We start from the raw sequence: 18,839 nt of genomic DNA, 5'->3' as shown, positions 1-18,839 counted from the left end.
AGCACACGGTATCTTCCAGCGTTCTTTAAATACACATACATGTATGTAAAGTCAGCTCCTACAAACTTAACTGTTTAGAAGGCAACTTTTTTTCAAGAAGCAATTCCCCGGTAGTTGTCAGCAACCTTTCCTCCACAATTCTGTTTCACTTATTCCACACAGAGTTATCTCTCTGTCCTAGATTTTGTACTTGGATGCAGAAGCAGTTGCTTTGATTTGGCGGTGTCTCAGTATAGCAAAGCCATCCGTCTTGTATTAGAAATAGGACTTCCTATCATAAAGAAAAAAAATGATAGAGGAAAATCGGACAGCATAGGCACATGAAAGTTTAGAAGCTGCATTTAATAAGTTAGTGCTTGTTTTGAAAGGATAAGCAAGATCAATGCAAAGCTCAGTTTTCTGGATGTAGCAAAATACATCAGTATCCTTATTTTAAATACACTTGTGATATGAGCTGGTACCAGCTTTCTGACTTCTCTGTTAACTTACTGCTTTGCTTCTCACCTCCCTCTTCCCACTCCATGTCTTTTTTCCTTCCTCTGCTTACTTTCCTCGACAGTGCCTTACTTTTCCATTATGTGCTTTTTCCTTTCTTGTTCATCCCCAAAGAAGTACTTAGACTGCTGTTATGGTGCCACTTCTGCTACAAGCCAATACAGACACACCTAAAAATCAAGAATTCTAGTGGAACAGAGGTTAGCACCGTCCACACTGACTTGGCACCACGCTGACTGCTACATCCATGTTGGAAACCTGGTTGTAACCAATGCTGAAGCCAAATAATACAGTAAAGCTCTGCCAGCACCAGCGAGGTCTCTCTCTTTTTCTCTTCTCTTCTCCCATCTCTAAGTGTATTGGAAAAGTCACCATTGCTATGACCAAACTTCTAAGGAACATGAAGAACCCTGCCTTCGATGCCTAGTCAATGGTCTCAAAACCAAACATCAGGTTATTGTTACGCTGTTTCCTTACCATGGGGTTAAGTACCCTGCCGATGCACTGCTGCACTGAATCTCCCAATAATTATTAATACTTACAGATATTACAACAATGTGCTTTCTTACCTTCAATTTTAATTCACATTTCTGCTCACAGACCTTACTCAGGAGTTACTGTTTAAAAAAACCCCATCAGCATAACTTAGGTTTGCACATTAGGTTTTGCACTTCTAACATGGCAACCCTACATGCTGAAGTTCTCTCTCGCAAACTCTGAAGCAGTAAGAGAATAAACCCCCCACTCCAACAGAAAGGGAATTTTATCAGTACAAAGGGGTTTTGCACTGAGGAAGCTTTCCCCTATAAGAAGAGATGAGGAAGGATATAACAGCACAAGGTACCTATAAGCTGACTGCTAAGATGTAGCAGGGGACTGTACCATTTAAAAATTACTTCAAAATGTATGCACACTGTACGCTGTACTAGCGCTATGAGTACCATGAATGCAATTTGCTCACAATTCACAATGTTCTATTTTTAACCTTAAAAAAAATCCTTTTTCATCTTGACATAGAATGATTGTAAATATAAGTGCTTACACATACAAGGAAAAAAACATTCACATCCGGAAATATAAACAGCAATGCAATCATTTGGGCAAAAGTTCATGCTCTCTCTGTTTAAATCATGTCATTCTAAAGTACAACACCACAAACATCTTTCCCAAGTGATGTATTCCAGTTACAAAATAGAAGTCGCAATGAATTAAAGGATGCTATTTGATGGTTTTTAGCTCACCATGGAGCTGGTAAATCATCCACACAGAACAATGCACTTGGTAGACATTTGTCATATACTGCAATGCCCATACTAAGGCAACACATCCCAGGAGCTGGCAGCCACGCTATCAGCAAGAATTTGGCTACAGAAACAGCAATGATTCATCATGCATTCTAGAAGCAGTGCCGAAACAGCAAAACAACACACTGCTATTTTAATCCTTTAAAGGTAACAAGGGTTTAAGAAAATAATTATAGATTTGTTTGTAAAACTAAAGAAAGAAAAAAACCCGCACAATTCTAATAATGCATCTGGAAATGCATCTTTATTCACTTTTTTTTCTTCAAAGGACAGAAAACAGCTACTTAGTAGAAGTGTCAGCTAATTACTTCTCTACATTGTGATTTAAATGGTCAACTCAACATTATAGAACAAATGTTTCAAAATAGCTAAATCAAAAATCACCAGTTTAAAAATAGTTTGTGTTGTATTCAGTTTCTAAAATCCTCCGTAGCAATTTTAAAAATATCCAGACATGTTTTCACTAACTGAAATCTATATTGCAAATAGATGATTTTCAAACTCACTCTCTGAATGAAGAGCCAAGAACATAGTCAGAACATGTGTTTCAATGTACATATCACACCTACTATTGTCCCAATATCCACCATGAAAACTGTTTATCAGCTACCAGTATCTGAAAATTCCCAAACAGTGGTGCAGGTCCTGTCAGAAGCTCTCAAGTGCTATTGATTTCTCTGATGAAAGCCCTCTTTCTTCCTTGGAATGTTCCAGTTAAATACAAATATAGGGAAAATGTGCCTCCTAAATTACAGACATCTGAAAAGATTATTCATTTCTTTCCATCATAACTGCATGACACTGAAACTTTATCAGTAACATCCTTTTAGTATCACCTTGTTGAAGAAGGTAAAGAACGTCTCTACAGAGCTCAAGAGAACATCATCAGAAAGCATTTTGGATGTGTTGCCCTTTGTCCCATTACACAAACGCACGTAACGAGTCCTTACCTTTTGGAAAACTACTTCATCCTGTTTTCTTTTCTTTTTGCCACTTTTTCTGATCCTCTGGTTTGTCTGAATCCATTTTGTGACCTGGAGTTCAAAACCATAGTGCTTTTTTAGGAAGACGACATGACCTGAGCACAGCTATTCCGCATTAATAAGTGGCTATAAACAGACTCAAGACAATTTTTTCCATTGCTTCACTGGAAATAGGAAAAGCACTTTTCTCATTTAGAATGACATGGTTTTAGGTAATCCAGTTAGTTACTTGCGCATGGTCAAAGTCTGAAGTGTTGTTCATCTTAGAGCTTTCAGTGTAAGGGTTTTTTTGCACAAAGAATGTGTTTGATGCCAGACCATGCTGCAAAATGGAAAGTTATCATGGCAGCGTGCAAAAATCCTGGGAAAAATATCTGCACTTTATCCCTCACACTTTCTATTTCAAGTAAGAAATTTATTTCCATCCACCCACTCAAATGTTGTTCCAGATTACTAATGCCAAATTTAGATGGGGAGGTCGTTATTATTTAATACAGTAATAATACTCGGGTTATTTACGCCATATAAATATTTTTACTCCTAACACAAGAGCGATTACTTTTTTAAAGTGAAAGCGTGGCGGGGTTGGAAGAGGGTATCAGGTGGAAGGCTCAAGGAACAGATATGCAAGGGAAGGAAGCAGGGGACAACGTAGCACCAAGGAAAGGTTTTCCCCTCACCTCGCCGCGCACTTGCTGGACGAGCTGACACTCCTCCCAAGTCTCACCCTCCTCCAGCAAAGGCTACACGGGGGAGAAAGCGCACGTTGAGGCAGGCTCGTCCGCGGAGGATCACCGCTGCTCTCCGCTGAGCCCGCTCCGCCGCCCCCGCCGCCCCCCGGCCCGGCCACAGCGCCACCCGGAGCCGCGCCCCCCCCGTCCCATCCCGTCCCGCCGTCCCCGGGCTCGGTGGCGGCACACCGCAGCTCTCGGTAGGAAATGAAACACCTCCGCGGGGTCCCCCGCCTCCGTGCTCCGGCCCCCCGAGAGCCCCGCGGAGAGGAGGAGCCTGCATTAAAGACGTAAGGGCCGGACGCCGCCGGGGCGGCCCCGCCGGGGTTTCCGCGCCTCCCCCGGCCGGAGAGCCGCTTGCAGCACTGCCCGGGGTGCCCGTCGGGCCCCTGCCCGCGGGAGCGGCTCTCCGCGCCCCGGAGGAGCGGAGCGGGGCTTGGCTCCCTCCGACCGAAGGGCCGGCCCTGCCCAACCTCTGCGTGCGCGCTCGTCACGGCTTTACAGCCTAATTTTTAGAGAGGCGCTCTCCCCTCGGGTCTCTCGCTGTGAAAGACGCTTTCGTATGAACCCTCCTCTAAAGACCCTCTGTTACAGGCCTTTACAGAGGAACAGCCTCATGGGGCCAGTTCCAGAGAGAAAGTATCATCCCCATTAAGTGCTTCAAGATTTCCAATACTTGCTTGACATCTAGAGAATCCAAGTACTAAATTACCTTGGAGGGTCTGAAATGCGTCTTAAGAACCAAACCAGCTTTTTATTCGTATTACTGAGGCCTCAGTGAAATGCTTTACTCAACAAGAGACTGCGAGCAGGTCATTAAATTTAAGCATGGGACTTCAACAGATGTTTATGCACCCCTGGAAAAGGATATTCAGACTCCATCCACCATGATGGGAGAGACTCAAGTAACATCAGCCATGCAAAATCTGACTACTAGAAATTCTTACGTTTAGATTCTATTATGTGCTTTCTGTTTACCATTAAAATGAGGGACAATAAAGTACAGACTGCATCACACCTGGCAGAGTTAAAATAATGCTAGTAAGGTATTTTCAGTAGTTTTAAAACATTTTATACTCTGCACTACATATGACAATTCCCTGAAAACTTCAAAAGGAAATCTGTGCTCTTGTAAAACAATAAGACTCACTAAAGCATGTCTTTGAGCAAACCTTCCCATATATAGAATTAGATGGACTTTGCAAACACATTTAAGTAAACAAAGGTAGGTACAATTAGTGGACACTAAATTTTGACAGTACCGCTTTAACTTTATCACTTGAAAAAAGAAAACCTCTCTCCTACCCTTTTTGTTTTACTGCCTTCTTTCAAGATCAAAAGCTTTAGATCAAAGCCAAGATCAAACTCAATGCTTTAAATAGAAGCAAATTCACTATGAAGCATTACACAAAGAAAAACTTTTTAATAGAGATATCGCAGTAGAAAATCTTACTATAGATGTTTATTTCACACTCACAACAGGTATACTTTAAAACTTGTATCAACAATGTATTTTTGTTTTCTAAAGCCACAACGGATTTTCTGCTAAATGGTAATTCTGAAAGCTCCTGGAGATTGACTCTTGAACTGTGTGCATTTGAATAAAGAAAGAACAACAGAGCGTAGTTCAAAGAGAACGAACAAGAATATGAACAAAAAATTATGTTAATGGCAGACACAAATTAATGCAACTACCTAAACAATATTTCTTTGGATCAGTTAACAGATTAGATTGTGCATTCCCACAGAAGTTACGGGAAGGACTGGGTCATAGAAACAATGGAAAATTTATACTTTAAATTACACTTCCTCTCCTGTCAAATGTTTGGAGAAAACTAGGGGAAAAAAAATTACATGAGACATTGATCTGCAGACCCTGAGGCTGATTTGGGATGAAAATTCCTGAACACATCAACACGCTGTGTGTTAAAACTCAGAGGTAGCTCCTGTTTTCCTGTTAGCAGCTGCACAGCAGTGACGGAAACTCCACAGGAATTGTTACCGACTTTTTGTAACAGCAATATACCTCATGGAGCCAACACCTGTGGTTCCCCAGTGCTTTGCTGCTGTGCACACCGCGACTTGAACAGTTGTATACTGTGAGATGATTGCACTGCAGCGATTACTCTGCTTATTGGTGCTTCAGTAAGACGGAGCTCGGGACCAGATTAGGAAATTCTGCTGGGAAAGCTGGGAGTGGGAGAGAGAGAGCATGGAAAAGAGACGGGGAAGTGGAAAAGAGGAGGGGAGGACGGAAAGGGAAGAAAGGGAGAAAAAATATTTTTAACAACATTTGGTCTCCTACTGCATTCTTCCATACTCCAGAAGGAGGAGCTTCCTTACACTACATAGAAGGGTGATGGCACACCCAACTTAAAGGGAGAATGACTGCATCATGCTCCATCAACAGCCCTGTTTGCTCTCCACATGACACTGATTGTCATACTTCAATCCCCTCACAACAGAAATTTAAGAGATTAGTCCATCCTCCGTGTCCTTCTTTACTTGGGAAGACTTTCAGAAACTGCTAGTGGAGCTATCCTATGTAACACTTAGGTTGCAAACACCACTACGGTTCCAAACAAGCATGTATGCATGTCAAAGCATGCTAGGATCCTTTGTTCTTCCAGCAGAAGCATTAAACATAACTGAATTCTGAAACAGAGGAGAGGAGGTCCAATACCGTGGTAAATAACTTAGGCAATGATTTACACCAACTATTCTCCAAGTCAGTCCAACATACAATGAACTTTCAGGATTGCTTATATAGCCTATATGCAGGATATTTGTGCAACAGAAAACTGTTTCATTTTAAATTGAAACAGAAACTGGTTTAAAATTGTTCAGACTGTGATGGCTACTAATGTTATTTCACTACTCAATGAAAAATTATAATCATGCACTTTGCGTAGGTTGCCTGTAACTTCAGCTGGTCTGTGCTACTCTCATGCTAAAACATTCAATATTGATAAGCTAAGAAGGTTGTTTTATCTAACGTGAACACTGACTTAGTGCCCATTTTGTTGGCTTGCCAGCAGTTCTCAGATACTGGAAGGCAAAAAGAAAAAACTGAAAATGGAGGAATGGAAATATTTACAGTAAATTAGTTTCAGAAGAGCTTCTGCAAAGCAGAGGAAATTGATAATTAATGCGGTTGAGTCATTTTCCAGCCTGTCATGCCTTGAGATTTTATTTTCCTCTAAATTACTGAATTTTACATCGTATATATACGCTTTCATCTATATATTCAGAACTATGTGGCCACAAGCAAGCACACAGAAAAGTCTAAAGATTTTACCATCATGTCTTGTTTTCTCCTAAAAGGTGCAGATAACTTCACCAGTCTACAAATTGCAATTTTGTACCCCTCTACACTTTTCCTTGTGACATAAAACAATAAATGGACTAAGGTACTAGAATGATACTGCCTACTTTTTAAGGCTGATGCCATCACTGCTGTGGATAAAGATAGTAAAGGATAATTTAAAGGAACTATGATAAAAAGGCAAGATACGTAACTGTTTTCCTACCACACAGGAGATTTATAGGAAAAAAATACTAGTCTGAGCTGGAAAACTAACTTACTTGCAAACTGAGGATACTGTGTGCCCTCGGAACAGCTTATGTGACCTGAAAAGTGCTTCAGCAAAAGAGACGTCGCTTCCAAACTTTTGTAAACAGGTTCGGAAAATGAAAACACTGAAAAGTATATTTATCCAGTAGCTCAGAAGCTGATTAATAACAGCTCAAAACATTTGACTGTATTCCGCAAGAGCAACAATTGCAAGGATTTTAAAACACTGTTAGAATGTTATCAGAATGTGGCAGATAGACTAGGGGGGCAGTGGGCTACAACTAAAAGTGGCAAGATGGCTGGTGCATCTGCTGTGCAAGAAGCGGCGTAACAGCGGCGGATCAGAACTAACCAAAAAAGAAATTCAGCCCAGAATGTGCCTCTGTAAGAGTACCAAGTCCTCCAACTTATTTTGTGCAGTTTTCACGAGCATAGCTTTAGTCACTGAAATGGAAAATCACGTTGTTCTGCCATGATCTGTATTTTAGGAAATATGGTAATTTATATTGATACCATAAATCCAAATGTTCTAATTCCTTCAAAAGCCTCTGTGGTGGTGTATACACGCTCTTTCCAGATCAGCGTGCTATTGTATGTCTGATATTCTTCAATGTAATAACCCTACAGAGACAGGATGTTCAAGTCAAACTTGTCCTTCCTGAAAAGATCTCTACCTCCAAGCGACAAAAACCTGTTGAAACAATAACTTTGAGCCTATACTTTCAGTACACTGCAACATGACTTTCAAACACTGTGGCAGGAATATTTTTTTTTCAAAGGGGTAATGCAAATACATCCTTCATATCCTATTAGCAACCCTGCCTTGTGGAAAAAGTTCCTGGCTAAAGATAAATCACTGTACCCACCTATTTAGTTCAAGATCAGATTCATAATCTGAGAAAGTATCTCTGGCCACGTGACCACAGGTTCTCTACATAATATGCTTATTACTGAATAAGAATACGTAACATATAATGATACGTTAATTATGTGTCATATTGGAATAATTTATATTATAATAATATTTTTAGAGTTTAAATGCTTTTTTTTCCTCTTGATTTTGCCAGGTGCTCTCACTACTATACATGTGTCTCTCTGGAGCAACTGCAAAAGTAGATTATTGTTTTTATATTTAGGCCTTTATGCTTGAGAAGTATTCCCATGTGCTACAAACTTCCAACGCACTCCAGACTGCAAATTATAGCACCTTCCTCTACAAGTAGCAAGATAATATTTAAAAGATAATCATAGAATCATTTAGGGTGGAAAAGACCTTTAAGATCATCATATCCAACCATAAACCTAACACCGTCAAGTCCAGCACTGAAACAAGTTGCTAAGCACAACATTTACACATCTTTTAAACACCTCCAGGGATGGTGACTCCACTACTTCCTTGGGCAGCCTGTTCCAATGCTTGACAGCCCTTTCCGTGAATCTACAAGATATGACATTTTTCAATACAATTATGTATGCAAATAAGACCTCAGATTCAGGTTAGCTCTGCATTCTGTCAATTTAAAAGTAAATTGAATCTAGACATTTTGAAACCAGAGGAGAACAACTATGGCTCAAGTTTCTTTGACATAAGAGAATCCTTTGTAAAATTCACTTTGGCTCCATCCAACACCAAGATCTTGGTATGCAGTGGATAGTTACTGGCTGGCCAGACTGCATAGGAGTGTGAAAGCCCTGTGTTGTTGGGGCTTTTTTTTGCTCATTTGTTTTTTAATTACAGAGAAAAACAAAGAAACACCTGCCTGAACATGGATACTGGACAGTCCTATACAACTGACGTGACAAGCAGTGGTTGCTAACTTCTGTGCTTTTCTTGGGATGTTTTTACAAGCAATGGATTAAAATCAATGTTTAATGCTGTGCAAGGCCAGCTTTGCCCCTATTAGGCAAGTCTCAGTTCAACATTTTTTGTGTAAAAGAGGACCTGTCCTCCCTCTCTCTTCTATATTTCCACCCTCTGCACATGTAGGTGGGAGAGTGGGAGCTTGGGAATGTGAACTTGATCCAGCATTGATCAGCCAGGCAGCAAACTGCTATTGTTCTTTAGATGCCAAACATAACTTCTTTCTACTAGGGATAAGCTCAGTCATTCTGCACATAACACAGCTTTTGTGTTCAGCAATGCAATTAATAGAAAGGAGAACCAGAATGACTGCTTGAGATTTATTAAACTTAAAAGAGCTTCTGATGAACAAATGAGTGGAATTCAGTCCACAGTTATTTCAGAAATTGAACATTTGTTTCAAATGCACTTCAGCTTCTTGAACAAGCTATTACTCACACAAATTTACTATACTACTACTACTACTGTATATCTGAGCTGGACACATACAATACTGAAACGCAGCCTGAAGAAAAACAGAAAGACGTTTGTGAAAATCTGGCTTTTGACTGAAGAAGCAACCCAATGTTTTAGTGGATCATAAAACTGAATTCAGTGAAGTATCCTGCTCAGCCTTAATGCAGACTGAAGTCCAAGCTGAGAGTCTCAAAAGCTTTTTTTTTTTTTTCTGAATTATTATATTAATGGCTAAATTAAGACTCCTAAAACTGTGGTTTAAACTTCACTTTTAGAAATTTGAACAGAGGTACTGAAATGCTATGGCCAATACTTTCAAATATAATATTTAAAAATTCATATATATATTGAACCCAGACACCAAATTACTCAGCATTATGTGGGTGTCAAAACTAAGGCAGAATTTTTTCCAATTTTAGAATGTGATCACACAAGAATTCATAAAAATGCTATTCTGATCTTGACTGTCTGTGTTTTTCTTCTAAAATCAGCAATGCAGAAGAAACTTATCCCAAACCTTCCAAAACTATAATACTCTAAGCCATGCCTGAACTTGAAGAGCTCTGAAATATATTTGGGTCCTTAGTGGCCACTAATGATGTATCATTTTATATAAGCAATTCTCTTGAATTTTTGAACTATTCAACAAACAAGAAGATATCACTGTTGCATCTGATTTAGCAGTATCTTAAGTACAATTTATAGGAACAGCTATTATAAATAAATTAGGAGGCCATTTTATGCCAATAACCTTCTTTACATCAACACAGGATCTATTTAAATAATAACAGAGCTTACAATTTATTTGATCTAGTTTGCACCAAACAAAGTATCATATTCTCCATATATTTTAGTCTGTCTAGAAAGACTTTCATACGGATAGTCTTCATGTAAAACATCCTCCAAAGACTTGATGACATCGAGAGAAAGTCTGTCAGTGCAATCTGTCTTGATTTGTTTCTCTTCATGATTCATCTGACATTTATGCACACTACAGCACTATACATGTTGCTTGAATACATTTTTATATTTTTGAGAATTCCATCTTCTAAGAAAATGGAATGCAATGTTGGCAGTACAACTGCTAATTTCAGAAAAACACAGCACTAACAATTCATATTCAAAACTTTTTTTCTTACTGTGCATGTTAGTGAATCCACTAATCAATTTATATTGTTGACCTATGCTCATTTAAATTTTTAAGGACCCTGGAAAGATCTTTTAATCTTCCAATCTGCAAGTTTTCTGATATCAAAACAATACTATATTTCTTGAGATAAAGGACCTATTCTTAAAAGTGTGCTTTCCACATGCAATAATAAGTGCTTATCTTAAAGCAGCAGTTATGCTTTCTTCAGATTCTTCTTCAAGTATCAACTCACTAGAATTCAACTATCAGCAGTTATATCCTCTGCATTGATGTTAAAACACACATCTCCATGTTCAGATTAAAAAAAAAGTAGCATCATACTTCAGTAATTAAGTAGCTATGTGTTATTCTTGTGAATAATACTTAATACCAACTTGTTAAACTTTATTAAATAAGAAAATCTGGCCTCTTCATAGCCCCTTCGCAATTGTTTTCCCCAAATCACAACCTTGAATGAGATTTTTCCTACTTAACAGGTCATTCTCACTGCCAGTGCCTTCAAATTTACTGTATCTCAAGAAACAATAAGGATTTCACTTATTTGCTTTCTCAGTGTTGTCACCCACAAATATGCAGTTATAATGTATGACCTGACAGAAAAATTACAAGATAAGGCATGACCAGCAATGATAAGAAATATCAAATGTCAACAAATCCAACCTATGATCCAATAAGTTTGATTCTTTTCGTTGGAAACTTTTCTATTACACCTGTAAAACTTGGGTGAACAACTGCTCAAGGTAATTTAGAAATTTAGTAAGAGCACTTTAAAAAAAAAAAAAAAGAATGTGATTGGTTTGTTAGTAATTGACCATAACTGCTACCATGTGATGCATTCTCTTGTAGAGCTATCCCTTCATCTGTATTTTTGTCTTAGTAATTTTGTCAATAAATCTATAAACGTTGTAACTGAGGCAAAAGCCAGGAACCTTCTTAACAACAGACTGCCTTATCAGACATCATATTAAGTAGCTGAGCTGCTGTAACATCTTCCTAAAATGTATGAAACCACAGAGATGTTACTTGCATTGATTTAGAACACTTTACAAATTCTATTTCACTTCAAAATTTTTAATAATTTTGCTATGAGTTTCCTTTCCAATCCATTTCTTCTTAAAGTAGGACAATCCAGGAGCCAGTCATATACAAATAAAAGTAGAAATACTATGAATAAATGACTATTCATTACTGGAAGATTCCTTTTGACAGTGTCTTTTTCCAGAAATAAAAATGATTTACAAATAACATTAGCAGATGTAACTTAAACTAATTATTTACCACAGTAACAAAGACCAGTGCAAAGGGGAAAAATATGAATTCTTTTTAAATGGCAAAATTCTTGGTATTGTAACAGGATCATTGTAACAATGATCATTGAGAATTAGAAAGCACGGAGTAGTATTCTCACAATACACACTATAAGCTGTACACACTCTGAAATATCTGTTGGCAGTACCTACTTGCATCAAGAAATACTGTTTAAGGTAGAACAGTGGAGAAGAATTAAGCTTTCATAGGATAAAGCAGCAAAATGGACTAGGAGAAGAATACAGCAGTGCTATCACCTCTAGCAATTTTTTCCTAATTTTGAGGGAATGTTCAGTGTGTTTATCTTAGTGCTTGCCGCTATGTGATCACATAAGACTTGTCGATTACGCTGAGGATCTGTTGGAAACTAAAAATCATCAAGGAGCAGGCCAACTACTCTTTTTTTTTCCCCACTCAAAAATGAATCTGAAGAAGATTGTTTCCATCACTCAAGGTACTAAATGAAATCCACACCCAATGAACATTCAAGAGAGCAAGTTTACCAGTAAATAATAGTATGTTATGAAACAATGTCGTTTCAGAGGAAGGAAAAAAAAAAAGGTGGAGAAACTGGAAGGAGTTTAAAAATTATGTATAGGAGTTTATGAGATGCAGAGAATACCTAATGTTTATTGGTCTACTTCTCAATTAAACAGTATACAACAGAGTTCAAAATGGGGAAAGATTTTAAGCATATTTTTAAAACATCAATTATATAGGGTAGAATAAGAACTTCAGATAGGAGTAAGTGGGCAGTATAACACAAAGACAAGTCTGTGCACAACCGAGAAAATCTTCCTCAAGAAGCATATGGTCTTTTAGTCTTTAATTAAACATTACATAGACTGAAAGACACAATAGAAACTGTACTTAAGAGGACAAAGCAGCAGCAGGAATAAAGTGGACTTAAGTGATTTCATAGGTGTTTTCCAGCTTTAAATGCTGTTTTGTTCTTCTGATTCTCCTCCTTGCCAGCTTAACTCATTGACTAAAGTTAGTGGTGTTAAGTCATTGCTACTTGCACATGATGAAAAGTTGCTATAATCCCCTGGTGAGTCACCTCTAAGACAGAAGTACATGCTGAAGGTTGCTTGACTTGATAAAAGCTATTTTCAACAAAGCAATATGCTTCACCTTCTTTAACACCACCAAGATGTGTTCCCAGAAAAAAAGTCTTCATGAAAGCTTGTATTTCAGAAATGCCTGCTTTTCATCTCTGATGTTCCCGATTGTTTTGTGTATGAGAAAACCTTTCCTGCACAGCAAGCCTGAAGAAAACCACTGTGTTGTGGCACTCTTCCATGCCAACCATTACCACACATCCTTCTTTATAAAATTAACCTTCAATGCTTTAGAAAATACCAAATTTGGAAGTGTAACTTGGCACGCAGGATTATTTTTTTCATGGCAAGAGGCCAAATTCTGTGTTTATTTATCAGTATGTCTCCCTTAGGTTAAGTTATTCTTGATTACTGGTAGTATATATATGATCCAGGAAATTGGCACAATATTGAGAAAAGATCAAATTATTTTTCCAATAATGAAATGGTAATATAGATTGACAAATATTAAAGTTTCAATAGTTACAAGCACAAAGGGGTATATATATGTGGTTCCCTGGACAGAGCTTGAGACAGGATTTGAGGTAGCAAATGTAACAAATCACAGGTAAAGGAGCACAGGGTCTTCAGTAAGACAGATGCTGTGCCATATGACTGTAAAGAACACAAAATGCTAATTCCTCCACTGGAAGGAAGATTGTACGTAACATTTTTTCAGCAGTCTGGGGAGTGGAAAGTATTTACCCTCATCCATCTTCTGCACAAGTACCCTTCAAGTGTACTTAAGCTAGGCACTGTTAGGGAGTACCACTTGTGTAGAGGTGATACATTTGGATATAACCATGGAAGAAAATTCCTAAAAAACACTTAGGTAGCTAATGCTGCAAATGAACCACAAGTGATGAATTTTCTTTATAGTCAATGGATGATGTGAATTTCCTGAGCAAAACCTACTGAAACATAGAAATGAAAGATGCCATGGAAATAACCACAGCCACTACAAAATACAAAAATACTCATATGAGAGAGATATAAAGAACCATGTTTTGACTTGATTTTCAGAATGGCCAGCATAATGCCTGTTTCCCAGTCTCATTACAGATGACAGTCTCTCCAGTAAGGAACTTTACAAATGCAGTGAGGCCTTAGATAGTATTTGTAAATTTAAAATGGTTAAATTCTCCATAAAGTTCTTCCTCAGAGGTATCTACTAAGCCACTAAGAAATGCGTTTTGTCCCTCTAAGAGGGACAGGATTAAGAGTGACTGACTGTTATGCTACAGGACTCCACAGTGCAGTCAGTAAAACAAGGGTGGTGAGCAGGGGCTTTTCAATTGCTCGGTATTCAGCGGCAGCGGATGCTCTGTACGTCGCGCTGCTCACACTGCCAGACTTGCTGGCTCAGCCACAAAACCTCGCCCAAGGGGGCTGATGGAAACCTTCCTCTTCACACACTCTACTCCACTCACCTGGCAACCCATGTAAGAGAGAATAAATCAGTTCGGTGGTGTTCCTGGGCTGCTGTATATAATGCAAGTAGTTCACCTGCATGCAAGAAGGTAGTCTGTGTGCCTTTTTCACACAGATTCATCGTGTTAGCCAAGTTAATAGTTTGTTGAAATAAAGGTAATATAATACTTTTTAAGGGGGTTTCATTATCAGTTCCTTTACAGGACACAAGTATATTTATAGTTCTGTAGTCAGTAAATCCAGTCATATTTCAATTACAGATACTAACATATCGAGAGCTAATAAGCAACCTCTGCAGTCTTGATTTCATTAATAAGGGCTCCCCAAATGATTTAACAAATGAATGAAACAGGGTTTCCTATTCACTAGTTCCACAAGAGACTGAGAACTGCTGAAGGCAACAACGGTAAGGTTACTGAGGGAAGAGAGAAAGAGCGAAGAGGTCAGCATCCTGGTTCTCAGAAGAAGCAATACTAGATCAGCACCATTCCTGTTCAAATTGTTTTTACAAAGCAGCCAAACTATCAGGGAAATCTCCGTGGTCTTTAAAGAAAATTTACAACGATTTACATCCAGTCTGCTGGATGTGGAAATATTTTTGCTATCTGTTTTGCTTAAACAACCAATAGATACTTGCAGGGCATAATGAAACTGCTCACTATTTATTCTGAACAACTTTCATTACACACTCAGGAACACAGAGCTCAGTTTTCACATTAATTAAAATAATTTTCAATTCTCTAGTCTGCTCTTCTCTTCCTTATTTGTGATTTTAGAGTTGGTTGTGGGATACTAATAAGGCACAGTCTCAAAGACATACATGTATGTAAAATGCCAGAAAACTCTCTCATTTCAGACAGCCAGTTCAGTGTCTTACAGCTGTGCAACATCAGTTTCTCCCCTGCACTTGAAGCAGCTGTTCTACAATCTATTGAATTTTGTGTCAGAAAGAAAACCTTGATCAAAACAAAGCATTAAAATCACGGTCCTTTTTCAAGAAATGACTGAACATCAAGATGCATGATGATACTTTATTGTCCCTTCCTTTCCTCCCTTCCAATTAAAGCTCATTTTATCTGCAATAATTTTACATGGAAAAACAAACAAACAAACAACAAAAACCAACAAGCAAACAAACAATAAACCCTCCACCTTGCTGTTACAGCATATTCAGATATTAGCCTTTGAACATTTTGATCTCATGGCAAAACTTCCCAAAGAGCCTTCTAGCCCATACAGAGATCAGCAGACATGCACACCTGCCAAGCGAAGAGCTCAGCCACTGTTTGGGTACCACGCAGCTTCAGTGGCCATTGCTTATTGTTTTGAGCTCTCCAGCTGTTTTGACAATTCTACCTGCAAACATGCTTACTCCTCAGAGCCTCCGTCTTGCTGCCTGAGTACCTTCACTTATGCACATACGAACCAGGACTTACTGTTCTAACTCTTAAAAGTTTGTTGGTTTTGCTTGTTTGTTTTAATGCTAATGTGAAGTCAAAAGAAATGGAAGCACTAGGAAAGGTAAGTCCCAAGCAACCTAGGGGATGCCATCTTAGGGGAAACCAGTTAGAAGTTGAGTCCCAAGTGTATAATAAAATCATACTTAGAATAAAACTTGTTTTAGGAATATTTATGCAGAGGTATCTTTCTTCAGGTAATAGCAGTTTTGGACCAAAATGAATAATCAGAGCCTTCACATAGCATAGACACAACTAAGCATTTTCAGTTCACAGGACTTAAAACTTTAATATTAAAATCTTTTAATATTAAAAGCAGAAAATAACGCTTAGTCTCAACTGCAACAGAGCTGGAACACCAATGAAATATGTTACCCATTCAGCAGATTCTTCAGCAAGGCACAATATTCACAAAATATGAAAGTGCAAATAATTTAACATTTAGTTACTGCTGTCAGTATGGCTGTCGAGTACTTCCTCTACCGAAAACTCTGAACAATGCTCCTGACATGTAGCAGAGTCCACCACTATACTGTAAAGCATACTTCCATGTAACTACAGTATTAAGCAAGAGGATAAGTTTTGTAAAGTGTGCCATTTGGCAGGTTTGTTGAGACAATGGTCATCGTCAAAACTGTTTATTTAAAATCATACCTGTTGTAAGTTCAGGTAAAGATTTAAAAAGCATATAATGTAACAAGAAATGCAAGACTCCAGAAAGAACTGTTAGCTGGTATTTTGTATTTACCTTTGGTATTCCAGAAGTGTCAAGCCAGTTCTGGACAATACTTTCCACAGTTAAACCAGATCTTAAAAAGGAAAGACAAAAAAAAAATTAGAAGACAGACACAAAAATACAATTTTTTCCACATGACAATTAACCCTTTAGAATCTGAGGAAAACCCTGAATTCCAAGTATTGGTTGTATTGCAGTGGTACTACATTCTTGTTATTGTAGTTAATAATACTACCAGAGGTGATATAAGCAAATTAAAAACAGATCAGCTTTTGTATGCTTAAAACTCACATGATAAAGACAGTGATTATGAAGATGGACAAAGAAAATGTAAGATAGTAAACTGCATTTATGAAACACGTAAAGTATGATCAGGAGTTGTACTTCTTGTTGAGTGAACTTTCTCTTTAAGAGAAAAAAAAAAATCACACGGTCCATGCAGTGTGCCAATACTGAAAACGGAACTTCAGTAAGCCCTCAATGAAAGTGAATATTCTGAAGAAGCAGAATAGATGTTCATGGTCTTGTGCATGGTAAGACTCATTCTAATACTTGCAGTGTAATGTAGACCCATAACCAACACTGCATTCATGAAAACAACAGCCATTTAGAAGCTTTGAAGCAGGAAGAGAAGGAATCCAATACAAATTTTATCTGAATTACATGACAAATAAGCCTCTTTTTTTTTTCCCTAACCCTTGACAAAGCTGTGCTCTGGTGTGACCCTAACGGATGTTTATTTATGGACTGTATCAGTGACTAATAAGGATTTAAAATGAATACATCACTCATTTTTACTGAATGTTTTTTAAACATCTTTAAATATTAACTTTCACTATATGCCAATGGGAGGGAGAGCAATCACTGTTATGCCTGACATGCAAATAGGAAACCTAAGGCTTAGAGAACTTACAGAATCTCAAAAGCAGTCAAGCTCAGTGGATGAATCCAAGCTAGTGGATGACCCTGGTACACATTCACAGAGTAAAAATGTCTATGTGTTTACTGATCATAGTTACAATTTTTAACCTGGCTAGTTTTATTTGGAACAACCAAAATTATTGATATTAATACACGTAACAACAGCACTTTTTTCAGACATGGCTTATATACTGGGTTAGATATTCTTATCCTTATTGAATCCAAGATGAAAAATTTACCCTCTGTCTCCAAGCAGAACTATGTGTTAGCATTCTTTGAGATAGAATTAACAGCAATAACATCCACTCTGCACCATTTTACAGGGAGATGTGTCATCCCTATTCACACCGAACGCTATTCTGAAGGAGGTCCATTAAAATGAGCAGGTCTACACAACAGAATAAAATGCTGCCAAGGCGAATTAGAGCTGGGAGGATCTGATCAAAATAGAGAGTCAGTTGGCTTCTCATCGAGTGGTTGTTCAACTGTGTATGCAAAAATAAGCTATCTAGTCTTAATAAGCTTGTCCAGCATGTACAGGAATTTTGTAACAAAGGCAAAAACTAGACACCCAAGTGCCTTAAACATAAGTCTTGCCTTACAAATGCTGCCGTTTGTCATTAAGCTACTTAAGATATGCTTGCATACATGGGCTGCAGCACCATACTGAACATCAAATGAAGCTACAGATTAAAGGAAAAGAACATTCAGATTACAATGAAAATAAAGCCATTTATATATGCTTTCATTTTCTATTAGTGGTTTTCTTCATTTTTTGGTCACTCATATCTTAAGGTGTAGGCCAAGGAGGGGTAATGTGGAAACAGCAATAGTCTATTCACTGCTGGTAATTTTGATAATTTTGATAGTTCGTGCAATTTAGGTCCAAACTTTACTTCAACATTATCTTTACAAGTAAGAGATGGTGTACCAGCCTGCCTGAGATGACCTAAGAAGTCCCAGAAGAGAGAATAATTCTCATAGAGACAAAGACATCTTACCAATCACTAAATCTGAAATGTCAAAATATATCTTGTATCATTAGGAGACATTAGACTGTCACAGAAAAAAAAAAAATCCTCTGATCATGTTGTTCAAATAATTGCAGCCGTCAGGCAGAAGCATTTCTACATGGCCAGGATTCTGAATTTTCATGAAATTACCATTCTAGATTTCTGATGCCTATGTAAATTGATTTCCTACATATAATTGAACATATATACAATGCTTATAATGGGGTAGTCTTTGACATTCAAATGAACTACTAAATATGCAGATTTCGTCATCTTTTATAGTACCTTGTTATTAAATTTAGAGCATTTGACTGCCAGA

The 18,839-nt window shown here is 38.0% G+C and overlaps 1 protein-coding gene across 1 annotated transcript in view; it reads right to left on the bottom strand.

Moving 5' to 3' along the window:
• AOPEP (aminopeptidase O (putative)) overlaps window positions 1-18,839 on the bottom strand; it is a gene marked incomplete at its 3' end in the record, with an annotated part of 171,240 nt that overhangs the window by 72,106 nt on the left and 80,295 nt on the right. The window contains 3 exon segments of the mRNA XM_080362763.1: window positions 2,750-2,833; window positions 3,463-3,525; window positions 16,599-16,659. Of these exon segments, the coding sequence (XP_080218889.1) occupies window positions 2,750-2,833; window positions 3,463-3,525; window positions 16,599-16,659 (208 nt within the window).

The sequence above is a fragment of the Nesoenas mayeri genome (assembly GCF_963082525.1).
Source record: "Nesoenas mayeri genome assembly, chromosome: Z".
Classification (NCBI taxonomy): Eukaryota; Metazoa; Chordata; class Aves; order Columbiformes; family Columbidae; genus Nesoenas; species Nesoenas mayeri.
Note: the sequence above shows the minus strand (reverse complement) of the source record. Positions and strands in the feature narration are given on the sequence as shown.